The sequence below is a fragment of the Balaenoptera borealis genome (assembly GCF_965194805.1).
Source record: "Balaenoptera borealis genome assembly, chromosome: 5".
In the NCBI taxonomy this organism is placed as follows: Eukaryota; Metazoa; Chordata; class Mammalia; order Artiodactyla; family Balaenopteridae; genus Balaenoptera; species Balaenoptera borealis.
The window spans coordinates 41,916,865-41,941,297 of NC_138862.1; the positions used below are offsets into that span (position 1 = coordinate 41,916,865).

Genomic DNA, 24,433 nt, shown 5'->3' on the forward strand with positions numbered 1-24,433 from the left:
CTAGGCAAAATTCGACTTATGTTTAAGTTTCTTGCCTATATGCCACCTCCTGGCTGCTGTTCTTTCTCTGGTCTCACATTGGCTGTTGCCACTCTTTGATGGTGTATGTCGCAGTCTCCACCCTTCTCTGATATCCTGCACCCAATCTATCAGATCAAGTCCTTTGGATCTACTACCAAAAGAATCTGTTCTCCCCACCTTTACCAACAATATCCTATCCTCTGTCATTTGAACTATTATAATAACCTCCTAATGATCTCACATTATAGGCCTTTGTTCTTTACAGTTTGTTTTTCACACATCAGCCCTTGACCGTTTAAATACATGAATCAGATCATGTCACCCGTCTGGCCAAACCCTTTACTGAACACCCCTTTGTCTGAGAATAAAATCCAAAGTCCCTCATATGGCCAACAGGGACCTAAATGCTCTTATACTCAACTTCCTTTCTGACCTAATGTTTCACCACTTCGCTCCTGGATCACTCTGTTTCAGCCACAGTCGCCTTCTTGCTATGCCTTGATTACAGCACCACCCTCAATCTCACAGCCAATGGGCTTTCTGTTCTCTCAGTCTGGGATGCTGTATCCACAGATATTCTCTAGGCCTGGTTACTCACTTCATCCAAGTGGCTGCAAAAAATGAGAACTTAGCCCTGGCTACCCTATTTGAAATGTCATTTCATCAGCCCACCTATGGTCTTCTATCCCCTTAGCCTGTTTTCACATTTGTTTTTCTTTATAATGATTATCATCACCTCACCTTTCGTGTGTGTGTGTGTGTGTGTGTGTGTGTGTGTGTGTACTCTTTGTTTTCTTTTAAGGAAAACATAAGCTCTATGAAAACACTAGTGGTTTCATTGTTATCTTTTCCATGGAGAAGGAGGTACCCAGGGCATAGAAGGGTGCCAGGCTCACAGTGGATTTCTGTTAAATGAACGAATGACAGTCTAACATTAGGCTTACACAAACATATTTCCATTCTTATAATTAAGATTTTTCAAGGTCAGGAAACCATGACTTCTGCACCTTTATCCTAACGGTAGTACCAGAAAACAATTTTGTAACATGTAAGTGCTTAATAAATATTTGTTTTACTTAGCAGGTAACAACTATGTAAGCACTTATTAACTACCAATATAATCCACTAAGCAACTGAGCAATACTCTAAGGAAGGTACTATTATCATCGCCATTTAGACATGACATAACTGAAAGTTAACACAGTGACCAGTATGAAGTAAAAGCGTAATAATAATAATAAATATTTTTATTTTATTAAAACATATGTCCATTAATATGTTATACAGATAGATCATATACTTTTTATTTTAAAGAGAATAGTGAAAGGAATTGAAGTCAAATGTCTAATAAAGTTATAGAACTATAGTACCTAGTAAAGTGTGGAATAACATTGGCAAAACTTTACTCCACATAGAATAGCAAATTTATCATAGATAAAAGACAGCAGGCTCATTTATAATATAAATATGAAGCAGTCTGATAGTCAGTCGACTTTTGTCATTAATTATATTTATTGAATTTCAAAACAGTAGAATAAATTGCACTTGTCAGAAACTGTGGTGACCTTAAATAAATTTGAAGAATCTCTAGACTATGAAGTAAGAGTAGGAAATAGAAATATCTTGAATTTAAAATACATTCCTATTACTTTATAAGGAAAAAAATCCATATATTCCAATGACATTTTTTGTTAACTTTAGCAGAATAATAACATTTGTGTACTGCTTCCCAGGTGCTGCACACTGTTACAGATGTTTAAAATGCATGATCTACTTTTGTTAACAACATCTCTAGAAAGAGTTTACTATGATTTTTCCCATTTTACAGTTGTGTAAATTAAATCATAGTCTATTATTTATTTATTTTTAAAATAAACTTATTTTATTTATTTATATATTTTTGACTGCATTGGGTCTTCGTTGCTGCATGTGGGCTTTCTCTAGCTGCGGCGAGCTGGGACTACTCTTCGTTGCGGTGTACAGGCTTCTCATTGTGGTGGCTTCTCTTGTTGCAGAGCACGGGCTCTAGGCACATGGGCTTCAGTAGTTGTGGTACGTGGGCTCAGTGGTTGTGGCTTGCAAGCTCTAGAGCGCAGGCTCAGTAGTTGTGGCTCACAGGCTTAGTTGCTCCGCAGCATGTGGGATCTTCCCGGACCAGGGCTCAAACCCGTGTCTCCTGCACTGGCAGGCAGGTTCTTAACCACTGTGCCACAGGGAAGTCCAATCATAGTCTATTATTAAACCTCCTATTAAGTAGCAGAGCTAGGCTTCAAACCTAGGGTCTGTCTGTCTCTAGAGCTTAGACCCTTACCTGGGCTCCCTAAGATACTCAATGGATAAATGATTAAAAATGTTCCAGTGAAACAGGGTTGCCACCCTTCTGGGAAGAACAGCCAAAGATGTCGCTGCAGCTTTAAAATTGTTGCTATAAAGCAGCTTACATCTCAGAAAAATGCTTTCAGGAATTACACTTATCGTGTTAAAAAATAAACTGAGTTATCTGAAGATCTGTAAAACTTAGCATATGTTCCACAGTGACATGAGTTAATTTCATTTCCATCACTGTGAGTGCTCCACAGGTATATAATAAATTGCTATGAATTACTGTGTCTGTGACCCATTATCATAGCAGGAAATTACATGAATCTCACAACTGGCATGAAATGTACTGCTGTCACTGCTATGCATTAATTTCTAAGTAGTTGGCCATTTGTAATAATTCTGTAAATGTCCATTTTAGCACAGTTTTCAGTCTAGACAAGTTAAGCCAATGTGCATGGAATTTTCCCCCACATTTCCAAGCAGTTATACTGAATTCTAAAATTACCTTTTTATTGGGCAATTTCATATTAAATATTTTTCCAAGAATTGGAAACATGATAGTCTCATTGTTTTACTCCCTAATATTTAAGGGAAATTTATTCTCTGAAAAGTGAAGTTATTTGGCTGTATATGAACAGAAAGAGTGAAAAAAATTCCGATAAATTATAAATGATTTTCCCCAACTTTTATAGAATAGATAAATGGTTTATTCATGATTTTTTAACTATTTTGGCCTGCTCTTTATGGAGGTAATTTTCAGATAATGGTATATGTACTTCATGGTTATAGTTCTAAAAATAACATTTTTGCAATTATGTTTCTTTTACATTATAAATAGAAATATTTCACCATTAATATCAAACCTCTATAGTGCAAAGTATACTTTTCCTATCTTTCCTTTACACTGGCATTTTTCCCCTCAGGAAAGGTAAATTTAAATAGCAGGTTTAATTGAAAACTTTCGACAACGGTGAATTTAGATATGGTCTCCCCATGGTATGTTTTATATTTTAGTGTATCTTTTGCAAGTTAATTCCTCTGGCTAGAAATTCACTTTTTGGTAGATCTTTAAGCATTTCACATAATTTTGGAAAGCTTTTCATTGCCTACCACCATCTCTCAAACTTTAAGATCCTTTTTCTTCATCTTTCAAAAAATTTTCACCATATATTCCAAAAATCTTTATCATAAATTTGTTAACACATATTTTGTAGAAATTCATTTCCTTCTTCTTTTTTTAATTATTACAGAATACTTATAAACATGATATGTGTCTTATATTTACTTGGTTAAGGCCACTCTGTGACACATAAGTATCCAGAGTATTGATTTTTAAAACTCACTGCCTTCTGTACCCCAAAGCATACTTCTGTGCTTTGTTAGTCATATAAGTTTAACATTTGGCACGTCACATGATATTTCATTTTAGTAAGTCTATATAAGTTATTTGGGTTTAAGCACAGGGCTAAATGTTAGGGAGGGAAAGATAAGCCAAACCAGAGACCATACAGGGGAGAAAGGATAATGAACAAAGAAATAAATGAAAATGTATTCATAAAATAAAAATGGATATAATAATGGTTATAACATAAGGACAGTATGTTCCTTAAGGACAGGCACCATTCCTATCTCCTTCATTACTACATTATCAATATCGAGCTTGGCACATAGTAGTTACTCAATAAATATTAATTAAATAGTCTTCAAATCAGATATATAGGATCTAATGAGAACACTATTTCATAAAAGAAAAATTAAAGAAACATTTATTTACATACTTGTACCCTTGAATATTTTTTTCTGTTGTTGCCTGCAATCTTTCAGTACAAACAGGGATCTTTCTGAAATATGTTTTAGTAGTCAAAAACTTATAATATAATGAGCTGTGTTACTCTCTGCACATGTAACCGTATCCTATATAAATTCATAAGAAAAAATATATCCTTTTATAATCTTTTGGGAAATATTCACTGTTCATTCACTCAACAGAGGTCATCTTCTTCAGGCTTCTCTTCTGGATCTCTGCAGTGGTCTTTCTAAAGCCCCTCTTTTGCCTTCTCTTTGGAGAACCAACTCCCAGTCCAGAGTAAACCATGTGCCTCTTTTCAGTAGTTTCTCACGGTAGCAAATGAAATAAACACATATCAGCTGATGTTCCCAAATTGGCCCAGGCCTTTCTTTTCTAAGTAACTGCCCACATCCCTGCTGCTCAATGCCCTACATTCCAGCCTAAGTAGAACCCAGTTCCTTAAACAGGTTCTGTCCTCACATGTCTTCCTGTTTGCTCACACTTTCTCTTTCTGTGTGCCCCCATATTTCTACCTGTAGAAGTTCTAGTCATCCTACCTTTCCATTTCTTCTTTAATGCTTTCCCAGAACCTCCTTCCAGCAGTAATCCTTCCTTTCCCCACAGCTCCTTTCAACACCTCAAGTAGACAGCATATCATCATCTGCCTTCAGTGATACTTATACCTCTCCCTCCAGCATCAACTCCTGAATAGCAAAAGTCACATTTTACTTATCTTTACTATCCACAGTTTTTAACTTGGGATTTGCATATAGAAATATTTAATAAATGCATGTGGAATCACATAAAACTGCTATTATAGAGGCATCTTAAAAATCACAAATCATTACAGAAATCACAGTAGGAGACTACCAAATTACAGCAAACTCTAAAAATTGTAGCATGTCTAAAACCAGTTGTCTTATATTTATACCAGGAGAAATATGTGATTGGAGGTAACCCTCCCACACACACTGTTTACATCTTTTTGTAATGCACACGTTTTGCATTTACCACCAAATGCAAAATAGAAGACCACTATGATTAGATTTATGTTGTTTATTATAATAATATCTTACAAATCTTTGTGGGAGGTGGAAGATGAGGTTATTCAGGTGAGCTTCTACATAAGGCACATCTGGGCCTCGGCAAATCTGGAATCAAAAAACAGATGGGATGAAGGCTGAGCAAAAGGTCCTTCTACAGAGACAGAGGCAGGGCTATCTGTAAACTTTAGACATAGTTTCTGGGGAGATTCAGAAGTCTTGCAAGCTGATAGTGGAGTATGCTGTCAGGTCAAGTTGAGGTCAAAAGTTGGCCAAGGGACATAGAACATTGGTTCCCAACCTTAGGGAATCGCCTAGGCACATTCTAATCACCTAGGCAGTGTAAAAAGAAATAGCTTGAATAGGCACCTATGAAGCAGTATTTTAAGAAAGCTCCCTGGCTAATGCTTAGCCAAAAATAAGAACCTTTGAGGTAAGGAAATTAGACTGTACTCAGAAATATGGGATATTTGTCCACAGGTGCAAAGATGTGGCAACAGCCCTGAGATCTCAATACAGTACCACTAAATCAATCCCAGCTAGGAGGAGAATAACTAAAATTAAAGCCCTAGAAATGGTGAAGCTGAGGATGCCCTAGTTCTTGTCTCCGTCTAGGGGTTTTAGGGACTGAGAAGTACTACGACTGAAGATGGAAGCTTTGTGAGTATGAGGTGCTGGGTAAAGACAGAGAATCCAAGGTAGGGGCTGATGGGGCCCCAAGGACCCCCACATGCTCAAGCTTTCAGAAGACATTACCTTGAATAGCCTGTGTCTTGTTCTAACTACAGAATGTACCTAATATCTGAACAGAGATCATACATTTTCCTGGTCCTAACTCTTCCTCTCACTCTCCGAAATCCTGTGTTGGCTTTCCTCAATAATAAGCTCTGGTTCTTTCACTAGTTTCCTAGTTTTCCAGCTCTTTTCAGTATACTTCACCTAAACTAGAACATTGACCTCTCTATTTTCCACAAGACACTTCTAATACCATTATCCAATTTATGCTAAATACTTAGGAGTTAAAGGTGGGTGGGAGAATGGATAGTAGTCATTATTATTAAGATTACTGGACATACCATCTGAGGCATGTACCTTCTACGCCTTTTTATCTTTAGACTCTGGCCTGCCTCTTGTTACTGATGCTAGATTTTCAATATCAAATCCCCACCTTCTCTCTCCTCAATCCTCTGGTTACAAATGTATTCCTCTGATTTGACCCCAAATCATCATCAACAGCAATAAAACTCCCAAAACCCTCAAATTCTATTTTTCATTTGTCTCGACAGTTTTATTTTACTCTACCTTTTAACGTGATACTATTACAAATGTGTGTGTGTGTGTGTGTGTGTGTGTGTGTGTGTGTGTACTTTTGAGACCTATGGGCTAAGAAAAACTATTTATGAATAAATGGAAATATAATGATTTTTGTAGATATATCTGTGCCTGACACTTGACAGTAACATCCTTCCTGTAAGTGATTATGCATTGCCATGCTTAAAATGCTGATGCATGGTAAATGTTCAAATATTTCTAGGATGAACATTGCATTTTGAAATAGCTATGATGTGTACAAAGAGAAAGAAACAAAGGAGTAAAAACATGAGTGGAGAAAGAATAACATGAACCAATTTAATATCACTTATAATTATTGAGCACAAGATTAGTCATCATTAGCACTTTGTAAAGTGCAGAACTATGTGCTTCTTATTAACCACTAGAATTACAAATGTAATATTGCAAACATAAGCATATTGGTTATCATTTTCTTTTTAGTATCATCTGAAAATTTCTAAGAAACTGGTTTAAACCTTATAAGGTAAATCATAAAGTTATTTTTCTCACTTTCTTCGTATTTCATTATGTTAGCCAATACACTAAATGCAATGCAGATTCTCCCTCTCTTAAAGAAAATGTACACATTTTCCTCCTTAATCCCTATTGGCGAGTAACTAAAAATGTATCTAAGAGTAATTAATATCAACAATGCGTATAAATCTTTAATTACTATAATGGAGGTTTATCAGAATGAGAGTTTTTATGTTAAATGCCGATTAATTGTTAAAAATATGTTTTCCCTCAAAATACATGTTTGACTCAGTGACAAGGAGCTGTTCTACCTAGTAAATATAAATTGATTCTCCTTTACACCTTACACTGTATTTTGATGATAAGGAGGCTCACTGTGCTTATGCTACAGGGAATAGATTTCAGAATGACCCTTCTAGGGAACAGAGATCTGGACATGTGGTTTTCTTATAGTTGTATGATCTGGAAAAAGAAAAAAAAAAAAAAACAAAGCAAGAAATTCAGCTCTGGTCTCTGTGGTCTAATGATAAAAGCTTATAGTAAGAATCTGGGAACCACGCTAAATACCAGAATTATTGATTTTGGGGAATTTGAGCTTTAGAAAGAATTTGAGTTCTTACAAGTTCTGTGTCCCCTTCTGCTGAAGACAATGTTACTGCTGCATACCCCTTGAACAGATTTTTTTTTTTAAGGATTAGAAAAATGAAGAGATAGGTGCTTTGTACCTCCCAATTCTATATGTCACCAATGCTTTGTTGCCCATTTTCTTTGTCCATGTTGGCCTTGGGGCAATGACTATGACAGTATGTTATCTCTAATAATTTATGAACATATCCATTAGTTCTTGGAATAGGAAGATAGGGTAAATATGAGTATTCTTTAAATTTATAAAATGTAAGCATTACAACAGCAACTTTAATTAATGATTCCTGTTGTTGCGTTGCTGTTGCAAAAGTGCTCATTTAGGAATTTTATTTCCACTGTCTAGTCCTCAGCAAATGCTAGAGTTAGAGACCTGCTGTTTTCTGCAAGTGGTCTGAGATGGCAAGCCACCATCGCTTACAGGCAATATGGTCTTCATGACAAATTAATGAAGTGACAGTTGCTCTCTGCAACCTTTTCATGTGCAAAGCATGCTGGTGCTGTTTGCATTATCTTCTTGCAATTTGTACCTCTGCATTCAAGGACTTGTGATAGCTTGCCAAATTAGCATTGAGAGGAAAATGTTAAATACAGTGAGATCTCCATAATTAAAATCATATTTTACATTGAATTATGAAAATCTTTACATAGTGTCATTTCTGTTTGATGTCTAGTAAAATGCTGTCCATAGCAGGAGAAACTTGCAACTGATTCATCAGTCGAAGTACAACCTCATATCTATTCTGATAAGGAAATCTTGAACTAAAAATTTTTAAGTCAGTTGGTTAATTTTTGAATAATGATGTCCATGATTTAATGTTCTATAAAATGCCCACAGAAAACATTTATTCTCTGAAGTTTTTGTTAGCTCTGTGCTTTACAATGCCATTGTAGAACCAATGTAATGGGAATAGAGAAGATGCAATATAATACTAACTTTTTAACATCACAGTTTTTCAGAGCTCCAACTCAGTTCACTCTGTTTAACTTTTCTGATATTAAAGTTATACATTAATTTTGTTTTGAATGTGACTTTATTATTATAGGCACCTAAGTGTAAAATCCTCAGAACTGAGAATCTCACGTATACTTTTCTTCTTTAAAGCTCTCCGTATAATACATTTATAGAGTGGATGTTTGAAAATGATATATTGGTTATTATTAAAAATACAGTATGAATATTTTCTTATATTAAGATATAGATATATCTTGTATGTTAGAGCTAGGGTTTTCTAAAATAATCAAAATTTGTTCCTTTGTTGGATCTTGGGCGTGACAATGAAGACTAGCCAATTGTGCCTCCAGAAAATGAGTGCCGCTCATATTCCAGATCCTGAATGATCAAAGTTATTAAAATAAGTGCTGTTTAATTATTTGCTTTTGTTTTGCTCTTAGATTGGTAGGAGAGCTAAGGGGAATACGGAGTTCTAAAACTGTGTTTCTCACACTGGTGGGGTCACAAATTGCTTTTGATATTCAAACACCCTAATGTAAATATTTATTTTCTCCTCTAATGAGGTTCAAAAGCCAAATAAATGCCATATTTCTTTGCTTTTGGTACCATCAATTTAAAAATCTAACATTTTATCTCATTTTGTGACTAGAAGTTGTGGATTGGCATTCCTATGTGTTTCTAATAAATAGAAAAAAATGTTAATACACTTTAAATGCCATTGATTTAGTTTAAAAGTATTTAAAACTTACTCCTTATGAAAATAAGTAACTCTCTTAATGGAGAAAAATTTAGGAACCCATTTCTAATAGGCTTCAGAAGGATTTCATTTATTTATTTATTTACAAAATTAAAATATCTTCTCTAAGAACTTTATATTCATTATTTCCTTGAGTTATTCCTACATATGTTAAAAGAAAAAAATAATTTTTATGCATCTCCCAAAAGGTGAAGTTGTGTGCTTCATATTATAGAGGATATGAAGAGGTCTAAAATCTAACAAATGCAAATGAAACAAAATTAAACTAATCTAAGCATGTATCATGATTTAAATTTATAAAAAAGGTATTTAATAAGTATTATATAAAACAGAAAGTTTCTTAAGCATGGCAGGGTTATGGGAAACATCAAGGAGAAAAGAGCACAGACCAGTGCTCTCTTTTTTTTATAGCATAAAAAAAGAAGATCCAATATTTCTTTTGAAAACAGTAAAAAATGTTCACATTGACAAGAACATAGTATGTGCATAAGTGAAACATATAATTCACTAATCTCAATTCAAACTTTTAGAAAAAATTAAATGTAGGTTAGGACCAGTTTTTGGAAAGACACAAATACCAAACTAAAGAGTGTGAAGTTATTGCATAGGTAACAGGGAGCCGTAGAAGATTAGAACTCTAGTATGACATGGAAAAATATGTATTTTCCTGGCAGCAATATAGGCTAACCTGGGCATGGTATAAAGAAAGCGTAGACACAGGAGTAATAGAAACAGATGGTATAATAGTTGTAGAATCATAAGTAACACAGACAATGTGTTGCTAACTTAAAAACTTCTCAAAACCTGTCTAAGGATCAAAGAAAGCACTGCTTCACTGTTCTAAAAAGTCTTGAAACTTTTTAAAGCAGTTTCTGCTCATTTATTTTGTATTTCTTGTGATTCCATTGACACCCTCATCTTGTATGCACTATTATTCATCATGCTTAACTCATTAATTCTTCCTCTCTTTTCTTCTTCTTTGATTCTTCAAGTGGGAAGAGATCAGCGGTGTTGATGAACATTACACACCCATCAGGACTTACCAGGTGTGCAATGTCATGGATCATAGTCAAAATAATTGGCTGAGGACAAACTGGGTCCCCAGGAACTCAGCTCAGAAGATCTACGTGGAGCTCAAGTTCACTCTCCGGGACTGCAATAGCATTCCATTGGTTTTGGGAACTTGCAAGGAGACTTTCAACCTATACTACATGGAGTCTGATGATGATCATGGGGTCAAATTCCGAGAACATCAGTTTACAAAGATTGACACCATTGCAGCTGATGAAAGTTTCACACAAATGGATCTTGGGGACCGTATTCTTAAACTCAACACCGAGGTTAGAGAAGTAGGTCCTGTCAACAAAAAGGGATTTTATTTGGCTTTTCAAGATGTTGGTGCTTGTGTTGCCTTAGTGTCTGTGAGAGTGTACTTCAAAAAGTGTCCGTTTACAGTGAAGAATCTGGCTATGTTTCCAGACACAGTACCCATGGATTCCCAATCCCTGGTGGAAGTTAGAGGTTCTTGTGTTAACAATTCTAAGGAGGAAGATCCTCCCAGGATGTACTGTAGTACAGAAGGTGAATGGCTTGTACCCATTGGCAAGTGCTCATGCAATGCTGGCTATGAAGAAAGAGGTTTTATGTGCCAAGGTAAGAGCCTTCTCTATTTTCCCTGCAGTGGTATTTCTTACCTGTGAATTTATGGTAGAGTAATTGAAAGAAATGAACCTAACCTGAACTCACTTGGCAGCAAAACATGCCTCAAACTGAATAGAGTCTATTTATAGACTAAATTTATCCATCCCACTTGATGTGATGATTCATAATTTGATGTAGAAATATTAGCATGTTTGATTATGTGGTGCTGGCCTACACCCCACTAGACGAACTGAAAGAAAAAAAAAAAGTCTCTGTCTCTTTTATGTAGAGGGAAGAAATATCGTTGGCACTCAGCTAATCTGAGTCTAACAGAATTTTTAGATCCTGCATTGACTATTTATGTTTGTGTTCATCACTCTCATAGCAAAAGGTAATTCATTGCTATAAAATATAGTATTTTCTTCAGTGACACCTGTGCTTAAAATACGGGTTTACTTACAAAGCATTAGTGTTTAATAAAAATTATTTTATTTAAAAATCCAGGTTTGGTCCTTCAGTGTTTGATGTATAGAGGAGTAATGTAAAACTTTTAAAATTTTGCTTCATCTTTTGGCTGCTCAGGAGGATATATATATGTGTATATATATATATACACATATATATGTATACCACATCTTAGGTGGGAATGTATATTTGATCCTTTATATAGAATCAGAGAACCTGAACTGTGTTGTCAAGTTGATTTTTATTAAAAATCTCTTTGCACTTGAAGTAAAATCAATTAAAAGATAATCTTTTCCATAGAAGATTATATCAGATGATAAATTCCACTTAATCCCAAAATTTGTTATTTAGCATTAGGCAAGGTTTTGTGTTTAAGAACACACTGAAATTATTATTAAACTTTTAAATGTATAAATACACAGGAGAACTTAAGTAATAAGTCCTTGAAATCCAGTCTGTTTTAATACCTTTGTTTGCTGTTAAACTCTGTCAGAAGAATTGAGTTTGATATTCTACTTGTGGCCATTCAGTAGGACTCAAGTCCATGTGGAAGAAATGAATCTACGTTACACATAAATGGGCCTTTCTAAGAATCTGAACAGAATATAGCATTTTACTTTTGACTATAGGTAGTTTATAGAATTTCTTTTTAATGACAGCAAATGGTACACTCTAGTCTGATTTTTCTCTATTATGTTATTTAGATCCTTGGCAAGAGCCATCACAATACTGTTACTATGGCTTTGAAAGTTCAAAAATTGAAACAACATGACTAGCTACTACTTGCTTATGTATATACATGAGTGGAGAGAAGTCTCAATAGCCTTTATATTCCACTTTGAATTATATTTTATCACTATGGTATTGTTTGTGATCTATTTGTGTGATTTATTTTAAATAAAATAATAAAGGCCTAGATCAGGAAGAGTTGAAAAATTGTCCATTCCCTCCAGTTTGGTTTCTACTGATGCAGTCTCTGATGTCCACACCAAGAAAGGAATAGATGTGTCCCTGTCTCAACAATATTTATCAATATATGTTGAGCTATCTCATAAAATATTCCATTGAGCAAGAAACCTAATCATTGTTTGGATGTTTGGATTTTAAATAATTTTTTTATAACACTTTATATTTCATTCAAAGTTATAAGAAATAGAAAAATAAGTATCAGCAAGTAAATAGAATCATAAAAATGTTAATAAAAATAAATAAAACATACACATAATTAGCCTATATTACATGCTGTCTTGAGGACAAACTTTAGTAGAAGAATTTAAAAAAAGAGAGTCACGTTAAGTTGTATTCAGAAAGTTCACAATAGATTCATAATTGCTTGTATTTTTTAACCTCATTTTAATTCACTGAACCACTTCTTTAAAGTAACTATTATGCTACTCAGTGGTACCCTATGTCAAAATTGCTCCTGGAGATAATATTTATGTCAAATTTTTACATCCTTGAGTCTTGTAGTTTATTATATTGAAGGACATCAATAGCACCTCCTTGATATAGTGATGCTATATTATCACAGACTTTTTCAACATTTAAAAATACTGGTTGCAGAATAAGAGATACATATACATAAATAGCATAGAATTTTTTATTCTAAGAAAAAATCTTGAAGATAAACCAATAAAAATAATTATAGTAGAATTAGAGATAGCACATGAAATGGGATATGTTTGGGATTGACTTTTCAGTGATGTAACTTAAAGGTGCAGCTTGCTTTTATGGTTATATCTTGACATTTGCTGATGTTGCCAGGTGAATTTTGGCTCCTCTCTTTTCGTAATAAGTAAAAAAAAAACCTTTGTGTACTCAGATTATTAGACGATGTGTCAAGGCATTCTATTTCATGCTGATTTACATGTAGTACCTAGTCTAAACCAACTTTATTTGAACAAATATTTCTTTTAATAGGTCAGTTTAGTGCATAGTCTACTATGTCTTAAAAATCCAATACTCAACCAATTAATTCTGGCCTGGTATCTGTAATAGAGTAGGCCATCATGACGTGAGGCTTGTAATTTTGCTGTTGTTGTCAGTGGTAGTGATGGTGTTTGTTATGCTTTCCTTTTTTAATTTTAAAATTTTGGTTGGTTTTCAATAAGCTTGTGGACTAGTCAGAATAGCTTATGACTCTCGCAAGTCATTGTTTTATCAGCAGTACTTCAATTCACGCACACAAAAGGATTGGTAATACTTAGAAAAGATACAGGTGAAAAAGATAACTAAATAGATTTCCTGTATTTCATGAGTTCATTTTTGTTTTGTTTCGTTTTACAAAAGGATGGAACAATACCTTGACATACACATAGAGCCAGATTTTAAACACCTCAGGATAATTTTATAACACAATGATCAGCAACCATAGGCTTACAGTTGCCTAAAACAGAGGAAAACAAGACTCATTCACTTTGTTTCAACAAATATTTAGGGAGCATCTACTTCATTCTGAGAAGTATAGTAAGAATTCAGAGATTTTTTAAAATATTCATTAAGCACTTATTGGATGCCAGACACTGTGCCGATTTGCTAAGTTATGTCCATGATTTATCTCATTTATCCTTCAAAATAACCTATAAGTACATCCTTATTATTATCTCCATTTTAAAGATGAGAAAACAAGCTTTGATAGGTTAAATATCTTGCCTTAGGTCCCTTAGTGAGTGCTGAAGCTGCAATCTAAAACCAGGCAGTCTGATTCTAAAGGTTGCAGTTGTAACCTCAACCCACACTTCTTCCCTGTGATTCAGTCCAGTGGTGGCAGAGACCAGGAAACCCCACAGGTACATAGATTCTACTGGAGTTAGAGTACTGTGTATTGAAGGATGAGTAGGACCATAGAGAATTAGCTCAAAGTTAACCAAGAATCTGTCAATATAAGGTTCATCTGTTTCAGCTTATTTATCACATCTTTCTGTTTCTAGGTTTTTAAGAAAGAAGAATTACTAGCCAAAATGTCATGGGAAGACTAAGCTTAGCCCAGGTGATGTCTAACAAAATTTGGATATGTGGATTGACAAACATCTTAGATATGCCAAAAAGTCTACCAAATTTAATTCAATATCTGTAACCATCTGTAAGTTCTATGTAATAATGTACCAGACACCGGAGAAACATAGATGAATAAGTCAGCGTATCTCCCTTATAAGAGCTCACAATCTAGTATGAAAGACAGATAAATAAATGAATAATTTTATTGCAAGACAGAGCAATAAATCTTCTACCGGGTACAAACTGCCTTGGCAAGGTAGGGGAAGGAGAGATTAATTTTGAGTATTTCAAAATTAATAGTGGAAATTGTTTATTAATAACGAGAAGTCTCTGCATTGAGAGTTTTGGACTCATCACTATTGTGCTTAGCAACTTTTGGGGTAGGGAGAAAGGGCTAACTAACTTACCCAACTTATGCATTCCAGAAGGTGCAGTTTATAATTTGTTTATTAAATCATTATCTCAAAAGTCTCATAATGTGTAGAAGTCCCATTAAAGTTTTGCGTTCTGAGCTTGTTCCATAGGGAGGCCTTATAAAGGATCTAAATTTCTTAAATAGGTCATTTTCTGACTCTAGTAATGAAATATTCTGAATTATCTATTTCACTCTACATGGATATTTGGGATAGTTAAAGTTCAGTGAACTAAATGATGAAAATGAGACAATCTCTGTTTGATAGGAAAAATATATTGGTAAAAATATTCTGTAGTCAAAAAACTCATCCATCAATTTCAGAACTATAAATAAAACCAAAGTTATCTTTATACAGGACCAGAATTTTAACCATGTCATTATACTTCTCTTGTATTTGATTCAAACTTTAACAACAGTCCACTTTTCCTGAAATGAGAAAAAGTAGTAAAGGTATGCTTTGACCATTTATTCAAATATTAAACATTTATTGAGCCTCTACTATGTGCCAAATTCTGCTGAGCGCACTAGAAAGAGAAAGACGAACATTATCACTGCTAAACTAATTTGGTTTATAGTTCAAAAATGTGTGTGTGTGTGTGTATTTTAAAATGTTTTGGGCTCTGCCTCCAAAGGAACATATGTTTTTAAGTGAATTATTAAACAGAGCTAAGTCAATAGTTTAAACTTAAAAATAAGTTATAAGTGTGCTGAGGGAGGAAGTATTTGTATGCGAGGAGATGAATGATGGGAAAATAAAATTTTCTGCAATAAGATGCTTTATGTTGCTGATCTTCTGTTTCTTTGCTAGAGAGGACAGGGAAAAGTAAGAGTAGAAGATGATGCATCTTTCTCTTTCAAGGACTGGTTAGAGAGAGGAAATAAGGGAATGGTGAAAGAAATATTAGTAACTAAAGCATCATTTAGGAATTGCATACCAAGTAAACTGGAAATACAGGAAAAAGCACCACAGGAAGGTAGAGAGTATTTACTATAACGAATTTGGTAAAATAGAAATGCACATAAAAGTAACCACACAAACTTAAACTAAGAGGTAATATAAACATTAGTAAGGAAAGTAAGAAGTCATGCATCAACTTGGTTCTAGCAGTTTCTCTAATATATAATTTTAAAATATGGCCTTTCTTTAAATAAGTTATCTCTCATGGTATCTCTTTTAATTTACTGTGTGTGTGGCTTAAACCTTATTTGGGCCATGTTCCTGAGATTTGGGCAAACTTGCTGAATGTTGAGAGTATGGTCAAATTACAGGTTGAGTTGTTATTATAGGATGTCAGTAAACCTCTTTTTAACCAGATAACATTGAAAAATTAAAATTATGAGACTTAATCATCTGCTATTTGCTTTCAGTCATTGACAATCAAGATTTACTTGGTTCATTTCACTTGGGAAATCCTTCTTACATCTCAGCATAACACTTTTCACTTTTTAAGATTGGAGGTGTGGGGAAATCTCACGTTAATACAAAGGGAACTTTGTGATATGTGTGTGTGTGTGTGTGTGTGTGTGTGTATAATCCTAGCTAATGAATTATGTTATCTGTTTTAATTTAGTTTGGAGAGAAGAAATGAGAATGCTAGTGGCTTTTTATATAGTCAACTAATTACATTTCAGGCAGATACCAGGCAGTTACTATAAATATTCCTTCCTCCTACAAACTTTGTTTAGCTTAATGTACCAAATACCTTATTAATGTCACTGAAGAATCTGTTGCTCTGTGTTTTATCTGTATGTGCTCATTGTGGAATGCTAACTTTATTCCTTGTTCTTGTACATTAGCAACTGAGTAGAAAAGTGTGTTTGATGTGACATATGACGACATCTAGATTTCTTGATGGTTATCTATAATTATGTTTTTTTTCACCTACCAACTCTTACTCTTTACCCATTGCTCTGTCTGTTCAGAAAGTCTCTTAAAGAAGCCGTCAAGCCTTCAATAACAATGATTTAAAGATTCTGCTTGCTCTGCCAGAGGAGCTAGAGAAAATTGAAAACCTTAGATGTTTCTTAGCACCTACTTAGTCTCTGCACATCTTCTAGAAGTACGAGGTGTTCATATGTTTTAATGAATTCAGAAGCATTTCTTTACAGTTGTTTTCAGACTGGAAGTTTCTTGAGGGGAGGAACTACGTCATGTCTCTTTAAAGGACATTGTGCCTACAACCTAGCAGAGTATAATTGAGGAAGTTTTCAGTTTGATACATACTAGATGAATAATTATTGGGAGATTTCTATGCCAACTATGCATTCTTGGAATGTAAGTTCTGGAGACAACATACCTCTCATTATATATCTTTGAATCCACTAGGTTCTTAAGAATTTCTTGCACATAAAGATGTGTATCTTGGGCTTCCCTGGTGGCGCAGTGGTTGGGAGTCTGCCTGCCAGTGCAGGGGACACGGGTTCGGGCCCTGGTCTGGGGGCGTCCCACGTGCCGCGGAGCGGCTGGGCCCGTGAGCCACGGCTGCTGAGCCTGAGCGTCTGGAGCCTCTGCTCCGCAACAGGGGAGGCCGCGATGGTGACAGGCCCTTGCACCGCGATGGGGGGTGGCCCCCGCTCGCCGCGGCTGGGGAGGGCCCTCGCACAGAAGCGGAGACCCAACACAGCCAAAAATAAACATAATAAATAAATAATAAATAAAAGTTTAAAAAAAAAAAAAAAGATGTGTATCTTATCTAATTTTAAATGAATGCATTTGACTATTAGGTCACATACAGTTGCAACACACTAAGACTGGAATCATCTGAACTGTCATTACAGTAATAAACAGATTATGAAAAGTAATAACAATACTTTATATAGTAGCCAAGAGAATACTTTTTCTCTTTTGTGAATTTATGATGAATATTATTTTTCTGGCTTGCTAAAATCAATCTCCACTAGTTTCATACCTATAATAAAGCAAGGATCTAACTACTTATGAAGATGCTAAAATAACTTTATCCCTTAATTTTACACACTTAGTACTTAAGGAATTTATTCATCCTGTAATGACTGCACTGAGATTATCAGGCTTCTTACCCTGATCTGTAAAAATTTTATTCATTTTCCCTGAATTTAAAATGACAGCACTCCATTCCCACTTTGCCTTTAACTGTTGCAACCCGTGACTTTTCAGACCAAATAATTTATTTGAATAAAAAATATGTCAGTAAGTCAAAATGTAAATAACTTTCAAATAAAACAGATACGTTATGACAGCTTTATAATAGCTGTAAAACCTTTAATTAATTGAAGTTTTTACATCTTTTCACCAATTTATATAATAAATTATGGTAGTATTAACATGATTCAGAAAACTTCCTCAATTTTGTCCTCAACCTTCAGTTTGCATCTAATTGTTCATTTAGCCAAAGGCTCCTGTCACTGACAAGTGCTTGGGCTCAAGAGTCCCAGAAATGCTGTGTGGATAAACAATTTGAGCCCCAGTTTCCTTATCCACAAAAGGGGAGCAACAATATCTACCCTTTAGAATTGCCAGTGAATGTATACATAGCCCATTGCAGAGTATCTAGCACTGGGTAATAGTATTTGAACAACATCATTATTGTCATACATTGGTATCATTGGATTGTATAACCTTCCTTGCTCTCTTGTTTAAATCTGTGTTAAAACACTTACATATGACAGATTCACCAATTCAACAGTCTCTCTTTTAACTTAAACATTAGAACTTAGAGATACCTTGAGGGAGAGCAACTGTCTTTAATGAATTTACGTATATTCATTATTCATTAATTGGTTGTCCACCTTCTTCCAAACAGTTTTCTTTTCTGAGGGGACATCATTTTTAGTTCCATTAAACCTCTAGTCTGTTCAATCATAGGTGATATTTCCTCTATTCTTTTTGTTGTTGTTGTTAGCTTTCATTTTCCATCTTTTTTTTTTTTAACATCTTTATTGGAGTATGATTGCTTTACAATGCTGTGTTAGTTTCTGCTTTATAACAAAGTGAATCAGCTATACATATACATATGTTCCCATATCTCTTCCCTCTTGCGTCTCCCTCTCTCCCACCCTCCCTATCCCACTCCTCTAGGTGGTCACAAAGCACCTAGCTGATCCCCCTGTGCTATGCGGCTGCTTCCCACTAGCTATCGGTTTTACATTTGGTAGTGTATATATGTACCTGCCACTCTCTCACTTTGTCGCAGCTTACCCTTCCCCCTCCCTGTGTCCTCAAATCCTTTCTCTAGTAGGTCTGCATCTTTATTCCCGTCCTGTCCCTAGGTTCTTTATGACCTTTTTCTTTTTAGGTTCCATATATATGTGTTAGGATACGGTATTTTTTTCTCTCTTTCTGACTTACTTCACTCTGTATGACAGACTCTAGGTCCATCCAACTTACAACAAATAACTCAATTTCATTTCTGAGTAATGATCCATTGTATATCTGTGCCACATCTTCTTTATCCATTCATCTGTCGATGGACACTTAGATTGTTTCCATCCCCTGGCTATTGTAAATAGAGCTGCATGAACATTGTGGAACATGTCTCTTTTTGATTTATGGTTTTCTCAGAGTATATGCCCAGTAGTGGGATTGCTGGGTCATATGGTAGTTCTATTTTAAGTTTTTTAAGGAACCTCCATACTGTTCTCCATAGTGGCTGTATCAATTTACATTCCCACCAACAGTGCAAGAGGGTTCCCTTTTCTCCACAGCCTCTCCAGCGTTTATTGTTTGTAGATTTTTTGATGATGGCCATTCTGAGTAGTGTGAGGTGATATCTCATTGTAGTTTTGATTTGCATTTCTCTAATGATTAATGATGTTGAGCATTCTTTCACGTGTTTGTTGGCAATCTGTGTATCTTCTTTGGAGAAATGTCTATTTAGGTCTTCTGCCCATTTTTGGATTGGGCTGTTTGCTTTTTTGATATTGAGCTGCATGAGCTGCTTGTAAATTTTGGAGATTAATCCTTTGTCAGTTGCTTCATTTGCAAATATTTTCTCCCATTCTGACGGTTGTCTTTTCGTCTTGTTTATGGTTTCCTTTGCTGTGCAAAAGCTTTTAAGTTTCATTAGGTCCCACTTGTTTATTTTTGGTTTTATTTCCATTTCTCTAGGAAGTGGGTCAAAAAGGATCTTGCTGTGATTTATGTCATAGAGTGTTCTGACTATGTTTTCCTCTAAGAGTTTGATAGTGTCTGGCCTTCCATTTAGGTCTTTAATCCATTTTGAGTTTATTTTTGTGTATGGTGTTAGGGAGTGTTCTAATTTCATTCTTTTACAGGTAGCTGTCCAGTTTTCCCAGCACCACTTACTGAAGAGGGTGTCTTTTCTCCATTGTATATTCTTGCCTCCTTTATCAAAAATAAGGTGACCATACGTGCATGGTTTATCTCTGGGCTTTCTATCCTGTTCCATTGATCTACATTTCCGTTTTTGTGCCGGTACCATACTGTCTTGATTACTGTAACTTTGTAGTATAGTCTGAAGGCAGGGAGCCTGATTCCTCCAGCTCCGTTTTTCTTTCTCAAGATTGCTTTGGCTATTCGGGGTCTTTTGTGTTTCCATACAAGTTGTGAAATTTTTTGTTCTAGTTCTGTGAAAAATGCCAGCGGTAGCTTGATAGGGATTGCATTGAATCTGTAGATTGCTTTGGGTAGTAGAGTCATTTTCACAGTGTTGATTCTTCCAATCCAAGAACATGGTATATCTCTCCATCTATTTGTATCATCTATAATTTCTTTCATCAGTGTCTTATAATTTTCTGCATACAGGTCTTTTGTCTCCTTAGGTAGGTTTATTGCTAGATATTTTATTCTTTTTGTTGCAGTGGTAAATGGGAGTGTTCCCTTAATTTCACTTTCAGATTCTTCATCATTAGTGTATAGGAATGCAAGAGATTTCTGTGCATTAATTTTGTATCCTGCTACTTTACCAAATTCATTGATTAGCTCTAGTAGTTTAATGGTAGCATCTTTAGGATTCTCTATGTATAGTATCATGTCATCTGCAAACAGTGACAGCTTTACTTCTTCTTTTCTGATTTGGATTCCTTTTATTTCTTTTTCTTCTCTGATTGCTGTGGCTAAAACTTCCAAAACAGTGTTGAATAATAGTGGTGAGAGTGGGCAACCTTGTCTTCTTCCTGATCTTAGTGGAAATGGTTTCAGTTTTTCACCATTGAGGACGATGTTGGCTGTGGGTTTGTCCTATATGGCCTTTATTATGTTGAGGAAAGTTCCCTCTATGCCTACTTTCTGCAGGGCTTTTATCATAAATGGGTGTTGAATTTTGTCGAAAGCTTTTTCTGCATCTAGTGAGATGATCGTATGGTTTTTATTCTTCAATTTGTTAATATAGTGTATCACATTAATTGATTTGTGTATATTGAAGAATCCTTTCATTCCTGGGATAAACCCCACTTGATCACACTGTATGATCCTTTTAATGTGCTGTTGGATTCTGTTTGCTAGTATTTTGTTGAGGATTTTTGCATCTATGTTCATCAGTGGTATTGGCCTGTAGTTTTCTTTCTTTGTGACTTCTTTGTCTGGTTTTGGTATCAGGGTGATGGTGGCCTTGTAGAATGAGTTGGGGAGTGTTCCTCCCTCTGCTATATTTTGGAAGAGTTTGAGAAGGATAGGTGTTAGCTCTTCTCTAAATGTTTGATAGAATTTGCCTGTGAAGCCCTCTGGTCCTGGACTTTTGTTTGTTGGAAGATTTTTAATCACAGTTTCAATTTCAGTGCTTGTGATTGGTCTGTTCATATTTTCTATTTCTTCCTGGTTCAGTCTCAGAAGCTTGTGCTTTTCTAAGAATGTGTCCATTTCCTCCAGGTTGTCCATTTTATTGGCATATAGTTTTATGTAGTACTCTCTCATGATCCTTTGTATTTCTGCAGTGTCAGTTGTTTCTTCTCCTTTTTCACTTCTAATTCTATTGATTTGAGTCTTCTCCTTTTTTTTCTTGATGAGTCCGGCTAATGGTTTATCAATTTTGTTTATCTTCTCAAAGAACCAGCTTTTAGTTTTATTGATCTTTGCTATTTTTTCCTTCATTTATTTTTCATTTATTTCTGATCTGATCTTTATGATTTCTTTCCTTCTGCTAACTTTGGGGGTTTTTTGTTCTTCTTTCTCTAATTGCTTTAGGTGTAAGCCTTTTTCTTCTTCTAAAGATTAGTGACCCTTGATTTTTCCCATCGGGTATTTGACTCAGTCTCTTATTTTCTGTAACACAGGTCTTTTCCACTGATTTTTCAAAAGTGGCCTTGAATTTACACATAGACATGTTTATATTGTATACCCAGAAAGACTTTCAGATTTTAACTGATTTAAAAACATATAATTTAGGAAACAAGCAAACTATGACAATAGTAAAATAAAAGTGCTACATTTCAAAAACGTTAAACCTAGAATTTTTGCCTGCTGTTTTATGTCCTAACATTTTTTGTATACAAGACTAGATAGTTGATGAAGATATAATAATAAATAATGTTCTTGCCTTGAAGAAATCATGGGAATCAAAAATAAATAATCAAATAAGTAAAAATATTTGTCAAACCAATTTACTTGACTCTGTATAGAAAAAAAAAACTATATCTATTTTATTTACTTTAGGTATTTACTATGTTCACTTGAGAATCACCCAAATAGTAAAAGAAAAAATAGCAGTGGAGAAAACAGTATAAGTTGTATGAAGTAAATGCCAAATGTGCTTACATGAATTACTATGTGATATTAATGGAAACTTTCAGTCAAATTATGTCAACACACTAAACAGTAATTAACTAAAAACTTTCAAATATGAGAAAGAGAGGAAAAATAAGGGAGTGTATTTGATTTGTGACTTAAGTATTGTAGTTCATCTTTAGTCTGTATAAAAACAAACAGTATAAATTTAAACCATGGATTTGCAGGTTTAAGATACTAGAAAGAAATGTGGAATCTTTGTTCTGTATATACTACAAATCAGATTATTTTGAGCAGTCACAGACAATTTAATTGCAAGCATACTTAGGAAAGATATAACTGTCGTTAAATTTACAGAGTAGAACAGAATGATATCTAACCATTTAAATACCTCATAATGAATAAGAACAAGTTAAATAATCAGCAATGAACCAACATAAAAGACCTTAAAAATCACAGGCAGTTTTATAGATGTTACCATTCTCACACAAGATTATAACTAAATAAGAATTACAGTGTTTTAGTAAAATATAGTTTATTTTACCTTATATGGATTATCTTTAGCTATATAATATCAATTACATTGTTCAAAGAGGAATAAATAGTAAGACATTTCTTCTTTCATTAAGTGTTTTACGACTCTTTATCCTAACCTGGATATATCAGTATTAAGGTATTTTCCTGAGGTTCTAACCAATCATCCCTTATCAAATAGCTATAGGGTATTTGCTTTTAGGATATAACGTTCTTTTCTTTTCTTCTTTTATTTTTAACTATGATAGGTCTGTGAACTTCAGAGACTTTGTCTGGTCCAGTGTTTCAAAGCTGCAAATAATAATTTAGGTAACACTGATATGCCAAATGTATAGTCTTTGGGGAACACAAATAATTTGCTCATTGTGCAGTTTGTTTGAGAGTCTGTCTGTGACAAGTATGGATTAAGGTTCCCAGGAGCATGTTCACTATGAGAGTCTAAGACATGGAAAAATAATGTCAGTTGCAGAAAGTAAAATAGCTCTGATTTTCCTTGAAATAGGTTGTTTCTGTCATTGCATTTTCAGTCTCATTTTCAAAGGAGGATCAGAATATTGCTCTGATACCACTTGAAAAATATCTATTAAATGTAGACTCATATGAAAAGTGATGAGAATTTTCCAAGAAAAAGCCACACCTGTGAAAGGTGGAATGTTGGTTATTTTGAATATATAAAATTTATATTTACTTTAGCATCTTAATGAATATCACCTTGTCAAATAACTCGTGGATCTGCCATCGTAATCTACCATCAAACCTAGTTGGACCTTGCAGGAAGTGTTAAAATTTCATTTCTTTAACTTAGATTACTTTGGGGTTTATATAGACAGCCTTCCTTGGTTCTGATTTGCTGTATGCCATTACGTAAAAAAAAATTTAAAGCTAAGATATTATACAATCTATGGCTTTTGTAAAGAATATTCACCTTCAGTTTTTCAAACTTATGCTTTTTCTTTCCAGCCGTTCAGATATTATCAAAGCATATATTTTAAAATTTGAGGAATGCAGTGTAATTTTTTTTCAGAATACATGGAGTGATTCTAAAAAGAGATTATTGATATTTCATTAACGTTTCCAATTTGTTTTATTGTTTTTAGTCAACCCCTCCCAGAGGAAAGAGAATCAAACCCTATGCAAAATAAACTGAGAACTAGATCTTTTTCTCCCTCTTGAGATACACAGATTTTGTGAAATTCATTGGTAATAGTTTCACAAAGATTGTTTTGCTAATACAGATTCATTGAACACTTTCCATCTTCTTTTCTGTGATTTATCCCCCCATTTCTGTCTGTGTTTGGGTAGTTTTGACAATCCCTTATTAGTTCCAGAGTAGAACTTACAAGAGCTAATAAGGGTTTACATTACAGCTCTGACAGCTGGCACTAA

The 24,433-nt window shown here is 34.5% G+C and overlaps 1 protein-coding gene across 3 annotated transcripts in view; it reads left to right on the forward strand.

Moving 5' to 3' along the window:
- Nucleotides 1-24,433, forward strand: part of EPHA3 (EPH receptor A3) — a 378,027-nt gene that overhangs the window by 98,687 nt on the left and 254,907 nt on the right. For all 3 annotated transcript variants that reach the window (XM_082392423.1, XM_082392424.1, XM_082392425.1), the window contains exon 3: nt 10,328-10,988. In XM_082392423.1, the coding sequence (XP_082248549.1) occupies nt 10,328-10,988 (661 nt within the window). The remainder of the gene's footprint in view (nt 1-10,327; nt 10,989-24,433) is intronic.